The sequence below is a fragment of the Cucumis melo genome, chromosome 7 (assembly GCF_025177605.1).
Source record: "Cucumis melo cultivar AY chromosome 7, USDA_Cmelo_AY_1.0, whole genome shotgun sequence".
In the NCBI taxonomy this organism is placed as follows: Eukaryota; Viridiplantae; Streptophyta; class Magnoliopsida; order Cucurbitales; family Cucurbitaceae; genus Cucumis; species Cucumis melo.
This window is the reverse complement of record NC_066863.1, coordinates 178,490-196,898: the sequence shown is the minus strand read 5'-3', so window position 1 is coordinate 196,898 and position 18,409 is coordinate 178,490. Positions and strand designations below refer to the sequence as shown.

The window sequence follows — 18,409 nt, the reverse complement described above, 5'->3', positions numbered from 1 at the left end:
CACCAACTAAATTTTAAAAAACGACATGGAAATGCTAAAAAATACGAGATACACTGCAAAGCCGCAGGAGAGGAGAATGCAAAATAAGAGTTCCTTCCGTATTACAAACCCAAACTGGTGGAAAAGGAAAAAAAAAACAGTACTTTACAGATTCCCAAAACTGCAGAGGATGGGTACTTATTCATTAAAAAATGTTACGCAACAAATTGAAAACTCATCAGTCATTATCAGGTCATCTATAACCCAATTCCGCTAGCCGAAGTAGACAAGGTTTTAGAACAGTCATTGTTGCTCTGGTAAAATAAACACCAACATAAAATGAGTTTAATTATCCTTCTAGTGATGCTTTTCCGCTGAATGAACTGGAAGACATAACAGAAAGGACGTCGGTCACTGATGCCATGACACTTAATGCTGCTTTAAGAACCTCCTGCGAACACCCTGGTTTCACGATGGTTCGGACCTGAAATAGCCACAGGAGCAAAAATCACAATTAAGTTCAACCAGATAGACACCAATATTTTAGCTATAGTGGTGGAACAAAAACCAAAGGGAATATTCAAACAAAAACCACCAACGCACCTTATCAAGGTATTCCTGTAATTTCTTGATGCGGCCCATGTAATCCTGGTCCTCAACGCAAAGGGAGACGGGCTTGGCATCAGCACCAGGACCATCGAACTGAAGAGGTCCAGGGTTTCTATAGAGATCGTCCATCAGAAACTGACTCGCATTTTGTCTCAATAGCCTGTAACAAATACCTTAGAGTGAGTGAAGCTATCTCCAATCGTCAAACCATTAGTGTAGAATTATGGAAGTCCTTGGTTGCATATGGGCAGTTGAGAGGAGTATATGGATATGGATTATGGACCCTTACTCGTATGCTTTCCCTTTCAAATCCACGGTTGCTGGGTGAATTGCTGGTTTTCCAATGGACGATGCTCCAGGATTTTGAGCCCAACGCTTCACAGTCATCATGGCCTGTGTTTCATCATAAGCAATGAAATGACTCACCAGACGTAGATGGCATGAATAAGAGATAAAAATCTGATGATATTTCGAAGTAGTTAAACTGAATAGAAGGCATGAAAGGAAGAAAACCCTACTGCAATTGGAGCAGCACCACAGCGCCATTTGTTCACAGGATTTTTCAGGTTAGTTAAAGTTGCCATATAACCGTTCAAACCAGCAGCTAAGATATGGTAGCAAACATGGCCAAGAACCTGAATTAAATGCAACATTCAAATGTTTAACACCCATGTTCATGTTAAAAGGGAAGAAGCCATTGCGAGATTCCAAGACTATTAATTATCACATACAAAGGCATAGTCGCAATCAAATTTTGAAGGTAAAGATCCCCGAGCCTGGTAACCAAAGAAGTGGCAAATTGCATTGAATTTCTTCCCCTTATAAGTCCCTTCTTTCTGTTAAAAATGCAATGAACAAAACAATCAAAGAATTTCAAGGAACGAGGCACAGACCAAAACGCAAGTCCTGTAAATATCTCCACAGGGGATGATGCCCATAGAATAAAGTTGAGAGTAAAAACTCAAGATTACACCAAAAGATAAATAAAACATCGTTGTAAGACCAAACGTAACATTTACCAGACGCTTGTTAATTTCAGCCTCCACAAGATGTGCCAAAAGTTTCTCCGTCTCAATCTAAAGAAAATTACGGTCAAAGAACATATCACATATCTATGTACACAGCGGGCATCTTTTATCTAAAATAAGTATCTTAAACACAATACCTGAGACAACTGAGCAGAATCGTCTGATTCAGGATGAAGTAGCAACTGGAACAATAAAGTTACACTTAGACCTCACAACTAAGAGCGGACAAAATTGGAGATCCATTGAATTTGAAGATTAAATAAACATTAACCTGCTTCCTGATGAAAGGTGGCAGAAATTCAAATAGCGCTGATGCCCAAGGAGAGAGTTGGGAAGAAATATTATCAACGAGAACTCCTTGCCTGAGTAAACTGTGAATTTCCTGAAAAGTGCAATAAAATTCATTATTTCAAGCAAAAACAAACAAGACATGTTCCGTAGGTTGTACGATAGTGTCGTTGATTTCTAAGATTGTGTAGTTCTTAAGACAAAAAAAATCAATGTGCTGCTTTCAAGAACCAAAAAAGAAGGGAGAAAAGGAACCTTCAAAAGGGCATAGATTTCGGGAATGCTTTCAATCAGCCCTTCAGGCAGTAAGATGACCCCATGGTACTTGTCTGATCATAATGCACAAGATCAGATAACCGAAAACTATTACCAAATATGAGATTAGAAACAATAAATTCTACGAGACCTTGTTGTGCTCTAGCCTGAACAGCATCACATATCTGTGTCGTCAAATCAAAAAGAGTAAGTTTTGATGCAGCTACCTCCTCACCAAGGATAACCTGCAAGTGAGCATAGCCATCAATTTTCAGACGATGTATGGATAAACCCTTCAAAGAAGCAACTCTGGTGAAAATAAAACAATGTCATGGAAGAAACACTAACCAAATTTGGATGAGATTGAAGAGTGCACTCCAAAGCAACATGGGATGCTTTCCGGCCCATGAGTCGAATGAAATAGTAATACTGGGAGAATCAAGGCAGATGTAAAGATTCTTTGTAAGGTTTTCAACAGAAGTGATTTCACAATGCAAACGGAAAGCAAAGAGCAAGATAAACAATATCAGCCTACATCCAAGTAGTCGTCGAATAATGACTTCTTTTTCTTACCTTCTCTGCAGACAGGGCATCAGTGCATACATTGCTGATTAGCTGAGAATTAACCTGACGATGAGAAAACAGGGAAATTAGTCTGTTACACGAGATCATCGAATGCTGAGTGAACAATATCGAAGGCATAAAGCAAAAGAGATAACCCACAGATGTGAAAGAAATATGAGACGTTTCTCAGTCATCTAACTATACCTTGCATATGGTGTCAAAACCAACATTTGTTTCAACGAACTGGTTCTTGAGATCGCCATTCAAAGTAACTGGAACTCCTACAACCTGCATGGTTCAGTAAAAGTTCATTCACTTCAATGAAGAAGGTAAAATCACACTGTGGACAAATACGATAGAAGAACTTAAAAGTTGCATCTAAACTATAAATACTGAAACAGATTTAATGATTTTATCAATTTAATAAATAATGCAAAATAATAATAATTAGTAATGTGTATGCTATCTGCATTGATGGAGACCACACCTTTGTGGGGCATTTAGCTTCCGCAAAGGTTTCAGCAAGTTGAGCAGCATCAGTGTTTGACGTCACTCCTTCAGAAATACCAGATTTTCATGTTTAATATTCACGTGAGTAAAACAGCTAGACAGAGCTAGAGAACGAAATTTACCGCCAATTATGACAAGACCATCCAATTTCAAATCTAAGCACGTTTTCAGTGCAGCATTAACCTGCTCTTTAGTTCGAATTTGATCCTTGGTTCGTCCCAATAAATCATAACCACCTAAGAAGCATGAATACCACTGGTGTAAAGAATCTCCATACAGGATAGCATATCTAAATATCCTTATTGATTATTAAAGCCCCTGCAAACCTTGATTTTTGTACGTTGAAAGAATGTCATCGGTAATCTCAAGAGTTTTCTGGGCAAATAAACCTTCAGAACCACCTGTTGAAAGAAATGACAGCTTATCACGATTTACCAGTCTTTAAATGATAATAACACATATCACAACAAAAATCAGTTTAATAAATCCTTTGATATTAAACTTAGTTATAGATGTAGCATATGCAAACATTATCGAACATCAACATAAAGTTCTCAAAAACTCATCATCATGTCATACTGCTAAAATATTATAGCATGTCATACAAGTGCATGATTAAGAAAACATTTAAGAAACATATCAATATCCAGAGGAATTCATACCCAGAAATCCAAACAATATACTGTTTGGGTTGTGAATTTTGAGAGCGTCATGAAGCCCCCAAATGACGTTATGACCTCCGGGGGATTGCCTTCCACAAAAAACTACTCCCACCCTGTTGGCAGCAAACCAATGAGAGAAGTTTTTCATACAAAATCTATTATGTAGCCTCAAAGCACAATTGAAACGTAAACGGCCATGCATTCACCATGTTTATGTCTATAGAAGTGCACGTAAAAGAATAGATGTAAAAACAAACGAAGGAGAATCCATATAGTTGAACCAAATAACTATTAAGTTCTAGCGATGGAGTGCGACGAAAATGAATCACTAAATGAACACACCGGATGGCTGGATGTTCAGTAATAATTTGAGCATCTGGGACTTTAGCAGTCGCCCTGAGAAAGTGAGCCAATGGCTGACCGTAAGTGTGGGGAAAGGCCCGACAAATGGTAGGGGCATCAGCAGGATCCACAGCTGTAGTGGCATCCCCAAATTCAACCCTGACCGCTGTTCCCTGTAGAATAAGATAAAAAGAAGATAAATAAGCCACTCATCCAAATTGAACACTGAAAGGAAAATAGTTTGTCTCCAATTTCAATATCTAATATAGTCCCCTGTAGTACCACAACTGTAAGCTAAAAAATCATGCAGTGGGGAAGGAGAATGAATGACGGCGGATTGGTTCTTGTATAAGTCGAATGAAAGCAAGAAGCAGTGATTGAATAGGAGATCCGGTAACAGGAAATAAATGGTATGAAAAGGCAAAAATGAAAATGCAGGTATGATAGGAATCATTTGGCAATAGGAGAGTAAAAGAATTGAGATGAAATATATGTATATAAAAGAAAAAAGATGAAAAATAAAAATAGAATGAGGGAGATCTGAGAAGTAGGTGGAGGGAGAGATAAAAGGGATGAGGAAAAGATGGGATCTGAAGGATGGATGTGGGTGACGGCAGTAGTAGACTGCATGAAAAAAAAAAAAGAAAGAAGAGAGATAACCTGAAGACAAGGAGGAAGGTCAGGTTGGTAGAGAGATCGGATCTTCTGAAGATCGGAGAGTTGACGAGGAATGCCGTAATCAGAATCCATGGGAGATGGAGGATGAAGAAGAAAGAGAGAAGATGTAGAGTAAGTGAGGGTTTTGTTTGTTTGAGGGTTTTGGTTATTACGTTTCCGTCAAACTTCGAAATGAGGCCTTTTATAGGCTTCACACTCACGCTAACCCTTCGCCTGTCTTGGCGTTTGTTTGGTGTTTGGCGATGATACCAATTACCAACTAACCTCAACCCACACTTTTACTTTCAGCCTTTAGGCTTCTTGTTTGGTTCATACATGTCTATTTCTTTCGCCCGCTGTGCTGTCTACACAAACTAAAAAACGTCCATGCTTTCGGATTTTATTACCATTATTGCCATTCCTACCCAACAAAAACAATTATTATTATTGTTTATTATTATAATAAAAACAAATGGCGCAATGGATCAGATTCATTTCCACATCAGCCCCCCACTGTCTCATCAAAACCAGTTCCCCATCATCTTAACAATGGGCAACCCTGCATCCCTCTCCTAAAATCAATCTTACACTTTTCCCTACTTTCCCCTCCTTAAAGAAATATATATATACTTGCTTTTTTGAGAACTTACAATATTATTCATGGCCTTCTTCCATAAACGTTTCATTATTTACCGTACCGATGATAATGTTGAACAAAAAGGTAATTTTGAACAATACGATAGTGATATTATGGTACCTGTTTGAATGAAGCCTGGAAAACCATGTAAATATGTCCCCTCGATATATTTTAAAAATAAGTTCAAATATAAATATATATAAGTTTTTTATATAAGTTTTTTTTTTTTTATATATATATATATATAATTTAAACATACATTAATATGGATACACGTTTCCAGTCAATCCTTTCTACAAAAATTACAACCTCGACATTCCTTGGATCCACCTTTCCAACAAAGAAATTATATAAATAGTAAAAAAGCATCCACCCTCCCACCTCCCACCTGTAAAACAATGGGCAAATGAACAGTGCTTTGTTCCGAATTGCACTTTCTCTTCAAATTGCAAACGAAGAAAAGTTCACTTTTTCAATCAATTTAAAATAAATGTTGAATTAAATATTAATAAAGACAGAAAGAAACCGTAATTTTAGACGACTCTCAACTTATGGGTACAATTCTAAATAGACAAGAACAAGTTAAAATGGATGACAACGGCTGCAACCCTTTCAAGCTTACAACCACATATGGTTTTCGATAATAACATAAACTGAGCACCACCAATGCATACGAGATCCAATCCATCCTTCGCATGTGTTTGTCTTTTAGATGACATATCTATTTCCACCAAATATAGAACACAAGTCAAAGTTAAGATATAGTGTTTCCTTTCGTTTATTCATACCATTCAGTGTCCATCTAGCTTAACCATCGAAGCAAACGCTACACTTCTAAATCCTACAACATTTAAGTCGAAATCAGAGCCGAACTAGCCCCAAGTATCGCATCAAACATACTTGGTTTCATTCTTGTTCTCGCCGCTTTGCACCTCCTAGTCTGTAGTGAGGAGTATGACCTAATGGAATTGTTATTTTCTCTCCCGTTGAGAGGCGCGCTTCCTGGACCTTCGTTTTCCATTCTCTCTTGTGGGACAGGTTCCAGAGTTGATTGTGGGAGTCGAGGAAGGGTGAACAGGCAAACGGTGCCCATTAACCAAAGCAGGGAACCCAACAGCAGGGATTCTGCAGGAGAGAAACGAATATTTATTACATCATTCATTTGACTTGTTCTCAAGCTACACTATCGTTCGATTAACCAACAGATCAAGTTATCGTCATCTAAAAACTAATGGCCAGATCACTGAAAAGAATAGGTGGCCGTCCCTCAGGAAAATTGAACGCGGAAGAAGGATAGAGAACAAACACAAAATAGAATTTTAAGAGAAACTAAATCTATATCACAAACTTACAGTGAAATGGAAAAAATTCAATGCCACATAACTTAAAAAAAAAAACAGATTATTCTACTTTGAGAGTGCAGACTCCTAAGTAGAAGGGGAGTGTCAGATTCATGTTATAGGCACACATCTACAAGGTAGTGTATTGTGGATGGATCATAGAGCAGTATGATCTGTCTTTCAGGGTTATAAGCTCAAGTCCATATCATTCCCTATTCATGACATTAAACTTGATTTGGCAGTTGGATTGATCAGACAATATTGCAAATAATGTAAATGGCAAAGATACGTGCACCATCAAAATCTACTCCAATAGAAAGTAACAGAAAGAAAAATGAGTTCTACCATGAAGCAAAACTGTACAACACTTAAAAGACATAAACATGCAAACGTTTGACAAAGTAGTTATTATATAGAAGCACAAAAACTGAAAGGATCTTCTGATCTAATACTAAAAATTCCAGATCTTAAAGTTACTAGTTCTTTTTAGTTATGAATTATATTATATAACACTAGGTAGTAGACATGTGTTAGGTAGCAAAAGAGATTAAGACAGGTAGCCTGATTGTCCAGAGGGCAGAGGCAGAGTCACAGACACCTTCTTAGGTCCATAATATCTCACTAGCCAAGTTTACTCAGAATTGACACCCCAAACGTTTTCCGTCACAATTTTCACTTTTTGCGGTGGCTTGTAGCCACCCTCTAAAACCAGATGTATAGAATTAGTAAAATTTTTAGTTTCACTCTCATATCTCCAGCAACAGTAGGAAAGCACCAGCACACTATATCAGCATTTAAATAAAATGAGAAATGTAGTCGGATAAAAAGACAGCAAATGCCCTATACTTGAATATATTCTTCAATGCTTAGGCAGTCCTTCAAAAGAGGATCATGTGTATATGTATGTGTTAATTCAAACCATACTTACACAGAAAATAAAAGGAGTATCGCGTACATCTCTTTTGACAGCCATTTGTATTTTCATTTTTAGGTTTTTTTTATAATTAATTTTATAAACACCGAGGTTCATTGTCTACCTTTTAGGAGAGTTTCATCCCAATTTTGTAAATTATGAAAGTCGTTTTTAAAGACAAATAGAGTCTTAGATGACCTTCATCCACTTATTCTAAAGGCGGCAAAGGTCCATAACAAATCGTTGTAACTTTACCTTTTAAACTTTTCAATTGTTTCTCTTATGTTGACATCCAAACAACCAGAGCACACAAAAATCCATTTGGCCATATATGAAACAATAAGGCGCGCGGGAAAAGATAAACGTACCCAACAAGAGCACAGCAGACTCCTGCTTGGTCAGTGAAACACCAGAAGCGCCTCCCATCTGTAGACTAAAGCGTAACGCTTGATTCTCAGCACAGTAACACTGAAGCAAACGCCCCAATCTCCGGCATTCACCTTCAAGAAATTTACTCTTCATCTCTAGATCCTTTACGTACATCTTTTTCCTCTCCCTAGATCTTACTGCGGCATCCCTATTTCTCAGCTGCCTGTAAAATTCAAATTCATATATTGCAGTTATCCTTCGAACCACATTCATATAATATGGCAGCTGATATCCAGACGTAAAATGAACATTGGATGATTAATTATTTACTATCCTCTTTCGTTGTTCATATCACAGAGTCAACTTCACCCCATACGAGCCCTTTAACTACCCGCATTATTGGTGCTTCAAGCATACAAGATAACTTCGAATTAAGCATCCCAAATGTCCACAAACTTCAATTAATATTTGGGTTACATGGTGACTTATTGGAAGTTATTGTTAATCTCAAAAGAGAAAATTAAATACATACAGTACCACTACAAATAGAAGACTCGAAAAAAAGATTTTCATGGCAGAAACTATAATTGCTTAAAGAGACTGTACGTTAACACGGGGGAAACCTCCTAATTGATTACAAATAGTAGAATGCCAGCTCGTATTAGATTCAGTAACAATACCTTCGCCGCTTTTTGGAGACAGCATCACCAACATCTTCACCTACACTTTCATCGATGTTCGCTGCGTCGACCTTCTCCTTTTGGGAATTGTTCGAGTCGTCACCGCAATCGGAAGCATTGGAGAGAACATCGACTACAGCATCAACCCCAGAGGACCTCCCATGTGCATCTGCAAGTACATCAGCCATAAAACTGACACAGCAATCGTCTGTGGGTGCGGCAGGAGAAACCTTATGTACATCCTCTTTCTGGGAATTGGTGAAATCGTTACCGCAGTCGGAAGCATTGGAATCGACGTCGATTACGGAGGGTTCTTCATGAGAGTCTACGAGAACGTCAGCCAAAAAACTATCACATAAATCGTGAGTAGGAGTGGGAAGGGAAAGGCCCAGGCCGTTGTCTTCATCGTCATTCAATAAGGCGTTTTCGATATGGTTGATCCAGGAAGAAATAGAGTCGGGGGATGCCGAGTCCTCGACAATAGGAATTTCCACCTCCGGGAATTCATCAAAGAAGTCGTTCCAATCAATCTGTCCGCTTAAGTCATCGTATTCGGAGAACTGGAGATCCTCCTCCATTAAAGGGGAAAAAGAGAAGGTGAGAGTATATAGAGAGGAAGGGAGAGGGAATTCTATGTACTCCAGAAGTTGGAAGAGAAGAAGGGGATTTTAGGGTTAGTGGTTAATGGTTGATTGTTAAATGGGAATTGACAGAGGAGCTTCTGCGAAGGAGGAGAAGAAAACGCGTGTTTTATTGTTACTTAAGCAGCAAGCAATTGGGGGATAGAAGAAATAGGGATAGATCTGGTAGGGTACGGAGCGTGTTTATTTGTTACAGTGGTCCTCCTCATCTGACGCCTGGTCTCGTGACGTGTGTGGCTTAGAATTGGTGCATGACACGCAGGATTCTTAACTGTGCCTACTCCATCATTCAACCAATTAAGTGATGCCTACTGGCAGTATATTGTCCATCTGTCTTAACTTTCTTTACACCTATGCTTCACCCTCACCTTCAGCCTTCCATGTACATAGGTGCATGCATATGTGTGCATTTTGGGTACTAAAAAAACTAGTTAAAAACGGTGGTTCGTTTATAGATAAACAATTTGAATTGATTTCAAATGAGATTTTTTTTTTTATTTTGCAATTCGTTGCGGTTTTCAGACTGAAACCTAAATTGAACCAAATCGTGAACACCTCTAATATGTATGTGTATAAATCTAAATGCATGAAGTGTAGACTTAAAAGGTTCTTTTTGTTTCGGATCTGAAAAAAAGTGTAGACTTAAGAGGTTCTTTTTGTTTCGGATCGATATTTTTCAGATAAGTATTTTAAGTTCAACTAAATACATGTAAAAATTGTTGATATAAACTTAGCACAACTCCACTCCTACCTTCATTTACAATACCAAAAATCTTAAATTATATAGAAGGAGAAGGAGAAGAAGATCTTAATTATATAGAAGGAGAAGGAGAAGAAGGGATCTGTTGGTGTCGATTTGGAAAAGAATGAAACCAGTTTGAACATATAAGTCAAGTCGATTAGTGGCACTTTGATCCAAAGACCGACCTCAACCCAATCCAAAACTGTTGAAAATAATTAAATAATAGACTTCTATTAGACAAATTTCTTAATTTCATAAATAAATTTACTCATCTTTCTAGGTTTAAAAACATCATTTTTTACCATGGAGTAATGATGTATAATAATAATGTTGAAATATGAAATTTAATTATTTTCTTCGATAATAAAAGTGAGATACAATTTTTCACAGAAAGAAACAAAATAAAATAAGAGTGTAAGATACATAATTAATTCTCTCTCATCCGAGAAAGTAATATTAAGAGAAATTGAACATTAATGCCAACCACACTTAGACCTTGCAAGCCTGATCTGATGACAAACCAAAACACCTTAGATGTTCAAACTTCAAAATACAAACGTGAGACATAAAAACAATACTAAACTAGTAAATACATATATATTTTAGTTGAAAAAAATAAATCCACGAGTAAAGTTGAAGAATAAAAATTGAGAATTTAGGAGGCCTATTAAACGGAGACTAACAACATTTGTGTCCTTTAACTCCTCCTGTACACTAAAGCTTCCTCATCAAAAATTTGAACTCTTCCGTTCGAACTTCAACAAAACCCTGTCCAGTGAAAATCTATTGGCTTGCCAGTAATAAAATACATTTTGGACAGAAACATTCTTAGTTAATCTGCAGCCAAGCCAAGACAAACACCCAGCACAAGAAAGAAATTCAGATATGAGCAGCAAATAATTAATAAGCCACCAGTATTAGGCATACTCAAATCAAGATAAGCTCCTTGGCAAGAAGAACGAATTAACATAGAAAGAAATCGACAATGCCTCTGGTTGAACGCAGGGAAATGGGTAGATCCACGTTCAATAAGTCCTTGTTAGTCAAGCCCTCCAAACTCCGGTACTTGTGAAGGATTTGTTTCGTGTTTCCATGGCCATGGCAATCTTCCTCTCCCTCTCCCTCATTCACAAAGCCATCACTGTCCTGTTTCCTCCGTTTCTTTTTTAGTACAACAAACAAATGAGTAATTACGCTCACCTTAACTCCTTCATTTCTTATCTAGTACTTTGAAAACCCAAGGCCATAATTTGTTCAATTCCACTATGATGTACAACCTTACTGACTTGAGCTTGAAGGGTGGGCTATTACAACCCACCCATGTTTAGTGCTCCAATTACAGTAATAGGTGTTTTTAACGATTGTGATCTACAATTAACTATGACATTACTATTTCAAATACCCTCTCTGCTTCCGTGTATGATTTTGCAACTCAAACATGAATTATAATAACTATCCTAAGATAGTTTGCACACGAAGCTACTGTAGCTCATTAACTATAATAACTAACACAATGACTCAAATCATTGCTGTTGTACAAATAGACTAGTTAGCTATGGAAGTAACGAGGCAATACACAGATAGATGCCATATTCAACAATCATCGATTTGCATAGCACACTCAATGAATTTCCCATCTTGTTCATGCCTGGGTCGTAAGCTCAAGCAGGCGAGTGGATAGGAAGTGATGGGTTTTAATGGGTAAGATGAGGCACAAGTTAAAGCATATGGATGATGAAGTGGAGATAGAAATAGTTAAGAGATCACATCCGACAATATCGTCTAGAAAGTTAACCAAAAAGGCTACTCTACTTGATATCACATCCACGGCTTTGTCTAGAAAAGATTTCTACTTCCTATTCAGGCAGAAATATGTGGTGTGAGTAAGGGTAAGGTACATAATTAAATGACAGAGAGAGCACAGAACAATTACCAAAATAGAAAGAAAAAAATACGAAGACGTCACTGCTTCTCCTCCCTTTCTCGGTTCCACTGTTCAATACGGGCACGTCGCTCTTCGCTACCTTCTCTCGCAATGACGGGGCTTCTGCTTCGGCTTCGTCTGGGGCTACCATGTCTTCTCCTTCCCCCATCCCTATCATGACGCTCCTTGCTCCGTCCATTTCCGCGATACTCACGTTCTCTGTAATCCCTCTCACGCCTATCGTACTCTTTCCGGTTCCGCGGACTCAAACTTCTACTCCTGCTCCGGCTGGGCCTATATCCCCGGTACCTACCGAATAGCTTCCTTCTCAAATCCTTCCCAATCATCTTTACGTGCATAAAATTGCAATATCCCCCTCGATTGCAATTATTCTCCTCGTACTGGCGGCACGTGGCTTCGCGGAAATCAGTTACCGGAGAAAAATCTGCGATAATGGGTCGACCTGAGTAAAACCGCCCTTGCAACGCTTGGAGTGCGGCGGCAGCCTGGTCCTCTTCCCTAAACTGAACGTAGACATTTCCAATCATGTGGTCGGCGAGATTATCGCAGACATTAAGGCTCTCGATCTCACCGAACTTGCCAAGTTCCTCGTAAATGTCTTCGTAGAAATCTTCAAAGTGTTCCTGAATCTTTCGGGGATCTATGGGCTGGCCCTGAGCATCAACGCCCGGGGTGATCATGTCGGGGCGCTGGTACATGTTGGATAAGAGGAGAGTGGGGGAAATAGTAGGGCGGTTGTGGAGGCGAGAGCAGCGATCTCCATGTCGGCAAGCGCCGATCTTGAAATAGAAAGGGCAGTTGACACGGTCCTTCTCGGTGCCAAATATTGAGGCCAAGTGTTCAGCCATTTGAGATCAGACGAGAGAGATTTCAGCAACAATTGTCGAGCTGGTTGAAAGGATTTCGACGAAGAAGAAGTGGAATTCAAATTAGAAATTTAAAGGAAAAACGGAACCGATAGCTGTATTAGAACTTCCAGGAGAAAAGTAGAAGAGCAGAAGAAAAAACCCTAAATTGGAGGAATGGATCCCAGATACGTAATTCGAGAATGAAGAACTTGGGAAAGGTCTTGGTTATGTTTTCGCATAGCAGACATGTTATTTTTATTTTTATTGTCTTCATTTTTTTTTTTAAATTAATTATATTGTTATTATTTTCCGAAGTTAAGACGTGTCTTTTTTTCTCTTTTCTTTTTTAACTAAAATTTTATTTATAAAATCAAAACGCCACATAGGCCATCAAAAGACAGTCATTTACAACAAACAATGGAAAACGGCACACCAAAATATTGAACTTTTAACCAAGAAGTGAAGACGTTCTACATCTACTACTTGCTTGCTTCCTTTACTCTATACATTTGTGTTGAGGTTTTACTTGTTTTACTTTATCCATAAATTTTTTTTTTCTTAAAATACTGTTATATATATAATAGTTTAAATCTATTTGTTTTTAATTTATTTACCACAACCATATTAAATATGAATGTGACTTAAAAAGCAGTTAAGTTCAACACATACTCTCAACTAGAGATTTAGAAGTTCAAATATCACCTTCATACAAGTAGAGGTATGACTCAACAAATAGACAAGAGTTGTAAGATATTTCATAAAATCACATATCCAATAGAGATATAGGGGTAAGATCTTTTTTTTTTTTTTTTCCTATAATCACAATATATTCATTTGCATGTAAAAAAACACACACACATATTTCACCAAATTACCTTGGTCCTCATACATTTTGTCAACTTATTGTGGATGTTTGGCCGACATGTAGTTGGAATATCTCCCTGTATTGTTTCTTTTTTCTTATGCCAATATTAAGTTTTCCAACGTATCATCTTGTTCCTTTTCTAAATTTTCTCAGTTGTCAATCTATAATTCATGTAGGTTGATGCGTATTCACTTGTTTGGATGGCCAATATAGGCATGGACAGTGTGTGCTAACATCGTGATTATGACAATTCTTGAAGTAATTATAGTCATTCAAGCAACTGTAGGTATTATGGATTAAAATAATAGGTTTAACACATCGATCTACACACTTAAACCATGACTTTCTCGTAAAATCGATGAAGACCCATACTTGAATCATCTATATTATTAAAAAAAGTCGAATTATTCTTATTTAAATTATCTAATGTTGGGATATTACATCGTATATCAATTCTTTTTTTACTTTTGAAGTTTATATTTGGTTTTCATTTTGTATGATCCAAACTTTATTAATGAAATATTTCGTTCATAATAAATTTTTAGTATCTCGTGTTCTTTTATCATTCAATGGTCAATTATATGTTACTTCTAGTTATTGGTTTATATACTTAAAAGTATTAGTTTATCTGTTATTTAAGTTTACTTTAAACCCATGTATATATAAAACATGATATTTTATGAATTTTCATATATCCAAAAAATATTCAAAATATTTGATGATATTTAAATACCTATGGAAGAAATTTAAGCTACTAACATTTGAATAGATAACGATATTTCGTATTTTGGATCAAAAATTGAGTTGCTAATTTTTATTAACTCAATCCAATTTGTTTACTTAAACTAAACACCCTTGCTAAACAACAATGCTCTTACTTATATATATAAATATATCAAAATCTTCCATTTAAACAACTTAATAGCATTTCACATACACAACTAAAGAAAAAACTATTAAACATAGTTGTCGTCTACTAACTCACAACTAAATAATAATAACTAAACACCTCAAAACCGTTGGTTATAATGTGAAACTACAACTGGTTGTTTTTTTTCCTACATCCAACTATACAAAACAACCATCCACATTGAAGCAAACTCCTTCGAATTACTCCGACTAAAGATGCATTGAAAGTCATATTCAATCAACTCCTAAGAAAACAAAGTTGTTTCCAGAAACAACACAAAACCCAAAACTAGAACAACTAAACAATGAATTAAAAGCAAATTATCTTTTAAAAATTAAAAAGACAATGAACGCTGGCTTTGACAGACTCAAAACCAAGATAGGGCCATTTATAAAACAAATGTCTGTGCAGGCAGAGAACTTGGACACAATTTCTCAGCAACGGACCGAGCACACGATATTCAAGTTGGAATATTACAATTTACAACAAACAAAGCTGAATAATTGTTTGATCATCGGAAGCTGTTAGAAGGGAAATTGCGCAATGGATTCTGCCTCAGCAAGTCTGTTTCCCTGTTTGTCGAACATTAAAAAAAAAGGTTGAAGTCGTATATCATCCTCATGCAAAAGAGAGCACTGGAAATACTGTGTTATTGACTTCTCACCTTTTATAATTGCGTCCATCAACCTGCCTAAGGTGTGTGGTTGACGATTTTCCACCTTCATTGTGTTCCAAGTTATGCGCCGGCCTATGAAAAGAGAAGTTGTGTGGGGTTAACGAACTACTGGCTCTTGACTAAACCAACTGTGAATAAAAAGATATGAGCTTACTTTTCACATTCTTCATCTACAAACACCTCTAAGGGTGCACTTGCACTCGCCCCCCCAACCCTGGATCCAATTCTTTGTGGTATCTGATAAGAGAAACGTTGATGGTCTTATAAACTTAAGAAGTATCAAATCTAATAATAATAATAAAAAGAACTGCATCTTGATGAAATCGGACCTTGTTGGAAGTCCATTTGGAAGGAAGCGCATTGTTTTCTTTATTTCTCTCCCTTCGACTCCCTAGTATTGTCCAAGAATTCGAATGTGTCTTTGACGCATCTGGCTCAAGGTGTGAAGTACTGACGACTTTTGAATCATCATAAACATCAAGTGGAGCTAGATATGGCCTATCGTTTAGTTGCAATAATGTCAATAGGAGAAAAACCAAAAGAAGTGAACAACATTTGAAAGGACCCCCCCTCCCCACCCAAAAAAAACGAAAAAAAAAAACACAAATAAACTAAATATTAGTAACAAAGCAACTTCTGGTGTTATTGCTGTTTGTACTAAAGTCTCTCAGTGCAAGAGCGCTCACCTTTCTGCTTTCATGTTTTTCCTGGACGGCTGGAAATTGCCCATTGTAGGTGGCCCTGCAACGGAAGAATGCCTAAGAAAGTGGAAAGTTATAGAAAGCAAATAAAAGCAATTGGACGTACGGTGGTGCTCGGGATTGGAAAGTACAGTTCCAAAGCTACGAACTGGCAAGCATTTTTCCATCGACTCCTAAACGAAACAGGTACACCGGATAGTCAAATGCTTGAAATACATTTTATCCAAATAGTTCTATAACGAATCAACGATCCAACATGTAAGTTCGGTTACTGGTAAAATGAATTGAGCTAAATTCTACCCAAAAACTTGCTTACTTCGGCTGCTTTTGGTCTTTGCATTGAGCGTGTAAGAAACATTCTATAAACATCCTTCAATTTGTCTATTGGCTGAGCGTTCCTACACATCAAAAGAGTTAAATTACAACTGTACCAAAAAATGCATGGAAATTAAATTTTTTAAAGAAATTATAAAGAGAGTTTACTATTTTTATAATGTAAGAAATATGAGCTAAGACATAATACCTCAAAACAAAAGTAGAGCAATTCAACCATTGTGGCATCATTGGAGGGGGAAAAGGAAAGAAGGAAGGAAATATTCATTGCCGAAGCATGAGGGGAAAACAACTAGCTTCTATCTTGTTTATATATTATGTTGTGTTCAAACCAAACAAGCAAATCTACCATAGAATGATAAAAATTTATCTTCCTCCACTAAATTAACCACACAAAAGTGTGAATCAAATGAAAATAAATTGTTGGCAAACCCAGAATCAAGACCAATGCATAAAAACCCTCTTTTTGCTTCACTTCCAGTTCGTACTTGCAATAAGATGCAGTGAACTCAGAATTTACAACACATTTTTCTCAATCAGCAAAACAAACGCCAACTTACTATTCGTTAGGTGGTCCAATTCAATAGGAAATGCCAAAGGTTCTAACTCGAAACTCACCTTGAAATACCAAGATTAAAAGTGTCATTTGCAGCCTTTATTTTGGCATTGGATTCCAAATGCAGAGCATACGATATGTAATATGCAGAATGTGTGGTCCCAATCGCATTCGCATGCAGAAAATTAAATATGACTTCCGCATCGAAACAATTTTCAGCCTGCAGCAGTTAGTTATCAATCAGCAAAGACCCCAAGTTCTGATATAACTGCGAAACAATGGTAGAACATAATTTAAAAGGGGGCATCAGACTCACATATTCGAGCCACACTTTCAAATAACGGAGATCTTCCTTGTAGCGGTCTGAATGCCAAAATGTCCGCACACAATGTTCGTATATCAAAACAAGTCCAGAGAAATCACCGCCAGCTGGATATGCTTCTTGAACCCATTTAATACACCTTTGACCAGTAGGTTTTCGTTTGTAAAAACGACAGGGGAATCAGAATGTAAAGATCGACGAGAATGAGATGCAAGATACAGTTAGTTCAGTAAATCAAAAGTTAGGAAATTCGGGAGGTATATGTTCAATATACGCGTTAGCAGTTCATGGATAGGTATCTCGTAAGTCGGAAAAAAAAAAGAAAAAAAAAAGGAAACAGAATGAAGATGAATATATATCAACGGTCCTTTTCAAAATGAGAACTCACTCGAGCCATGGCTGCAGGGGATCGTCGCCTTTGTAATCATCGATAGCCTCAATCAATTTCCTGAAAGAATAACGCAAAACAGATAAAGAAGAGGGGACGAGTACCGTGGAGGTAGAGGAGAGAGAGAAAGGTGAAAACCTTCGATTTTCAAGGAGGGATTTCTTGATATGATTATCGGTGTGGGATTTGAGGGCATTGTTCAAGATGGTGATATTGCGACCCCTCTTCAGAGGTTTGACGTTCTCTTTGAAGAGTTCCCAGTCGTTCTGAGTCTTGCGCTTGGAGCAAAGGAACTCGGTTTCTGGGTCCAATTCCTTTATCCTAGGGTCTTCCATAGCCGTTGCTTTTTCGTCTACCACCTCACCTCTAGTTGTAACTGACGAGTGAGGAGGAACAACCTGGTCTCTTCCGAGTCTGAGATGCTACACTACGCTCCACGAGTTTCAAAATTCAAATTTCGAATCTTCAACACCCAAACGTCTCTCCTATTGTTTCTATGTTTAAATACAAGTAGGTAGATGGGCCTATCCACAGAACCCCGCCCCAAATATATGAAAAGGCCCACGCAGAGGGACGAGCCTAAATAAATCACCCATACAATGCAATCCAACCCAAACTCTATCGTTAACGTACAGGTAAATTATAATAC

At 37.4% G+C, this 18,409-nt stretch overlaps 4 protein-coding genes across 6 annotated transcripts; all 4 read right to left on the bottom strand.

Moving 5' to 3' along the window:
- Nucleotides 1-77: 77 nt before the first annotated feature.
- Nucleotides 78-5,193, bottom strand: LOC103493853 (pyrophosphate--fructose 6-phosphate 1-phosphotransferase subunit alpha). The gene is made up of 19 exons (XM_008454801.3): nt 4,898-5,193; nt 4,238-4,410; nt 3,896-4,008; nt 3,560-3,634; nt 3,356-3,469; nt 3,211-3,278; nt 2,928-3,011; nt 2,733-2,786; nt 2,508-2,588; nt 2,311-2,404; nt 2,160-2,233; nt 1,888-1,998; nt 1,754-1,798; nt 1,608-1,664; nt 1,320-1,424; nt 1,107-1,223; nt 878-981; nt 583-748; nt 78-463 (listed from the first exon to the last, which is right to left on the bottom strand). Exons 1-19 carry the CDS (start codon nt 4,985-4,987, stop codon nt 329-331), a joined length of 1,860 nt encoding a protein of 619 aa, XP_008453023.1. The 5' UTR covers nt 4,988-5,193; the 3' UTR covers nt 78-328.
- An 806-nt stretch (nt 5,194-5,999) lies between these two features.
- LOC103493855 (bZIP transcription factor 60) lies at nt 6,000-9,610 on the bottom strand. Its single transcript, XM_008454804.3, has 3 exons — nt 8,834-9,610; nt 8,153-8,376; nt 6,000-6,656 (listed from the first exon to the last, which is right to left on the bottom strand). Exons 1-3 carry the CDS (start codon nt 9,409-9,411, stop codon nt 6,382-6,384), a joined length of 1,077 nt encoding a protein of 358 aa, XP_008453026.1. The 5' UTR covers nt 9,412-9,610; the 3' UTR covers nt 6,000-6,381.
- A 1,008-nt stretch (nt 9,611-10,618) lies between these two features.
- LOC103493856 (splicing factor U2af small subunit B-like) lies at nt 10,619-13,401 on the bottom strand. Of its 3 annotated transcripts, none has more exons than XM_051087758.1 (2): nt 12,150-13,401; nt 10,619-10,984 (listed from the first exon to the last, which is right to left on the bottom strand). In XM_051087758.1, exon 1 carries the CDS (start codon nt 13,007-13,009, stop codon nt 12,179-12,181), a length of 831 nt encoding a protein of 276 aa, XP_050943715.1. In that variant the 5' UTR covers nt 13,010-13,401; the 3' UTR covers nt 10,619-10,984; nt 12,150-12,178. The 3 variants fall into 3 exon arrangements, with proteins under 3 accessions (XP_050943715.1, XP_050943714.1, XP_050943712.1); XM_051087757.1 differs by lacking the exon at nt 10,619-10,984 and adding an exon at nt 11,103-11,377; XM_051087755.1 differs by lacking the exon at nt 10,619-10,984 and adding an exon at nt 11,949-12,072.
- A 1,583-nt stretch (nt 13,402-14,984) lies between these two features.
- Nucleotides 14,985-18,230, bottom strand: LOC103493857 (mitotic spindle checkpoint protein BUBR1). The gene is made up of 11 exons (XM_008454807.3): nt 17,899-18,230; nt 17,761-17,820; nt 17,367-17,511; nt 17,113-17,270; nt 16,478-16,559; nt 16,268-16,334; nt 16,147-16,201; nt 15,790-15,958; nt 15,615-15,697; nt 15,449-15,532; nt 14,985-15,356 (listed from the first exon to the last, which is right to left on the bottom strand). Exons 1-11 carry the CDS (start codon nt 18,093-18,095, stop codon nt 15,296-15,298), a joined length of 1,161 nt encoding a protein of 386 aa, XP_008453029.1. The 5' UTR covers nt 18,096-18,230; the 3' UTR covers nt 14,985-15,295.
- Nucleotides 18,231-18,409: the final 179 nt, after the last annotated feature.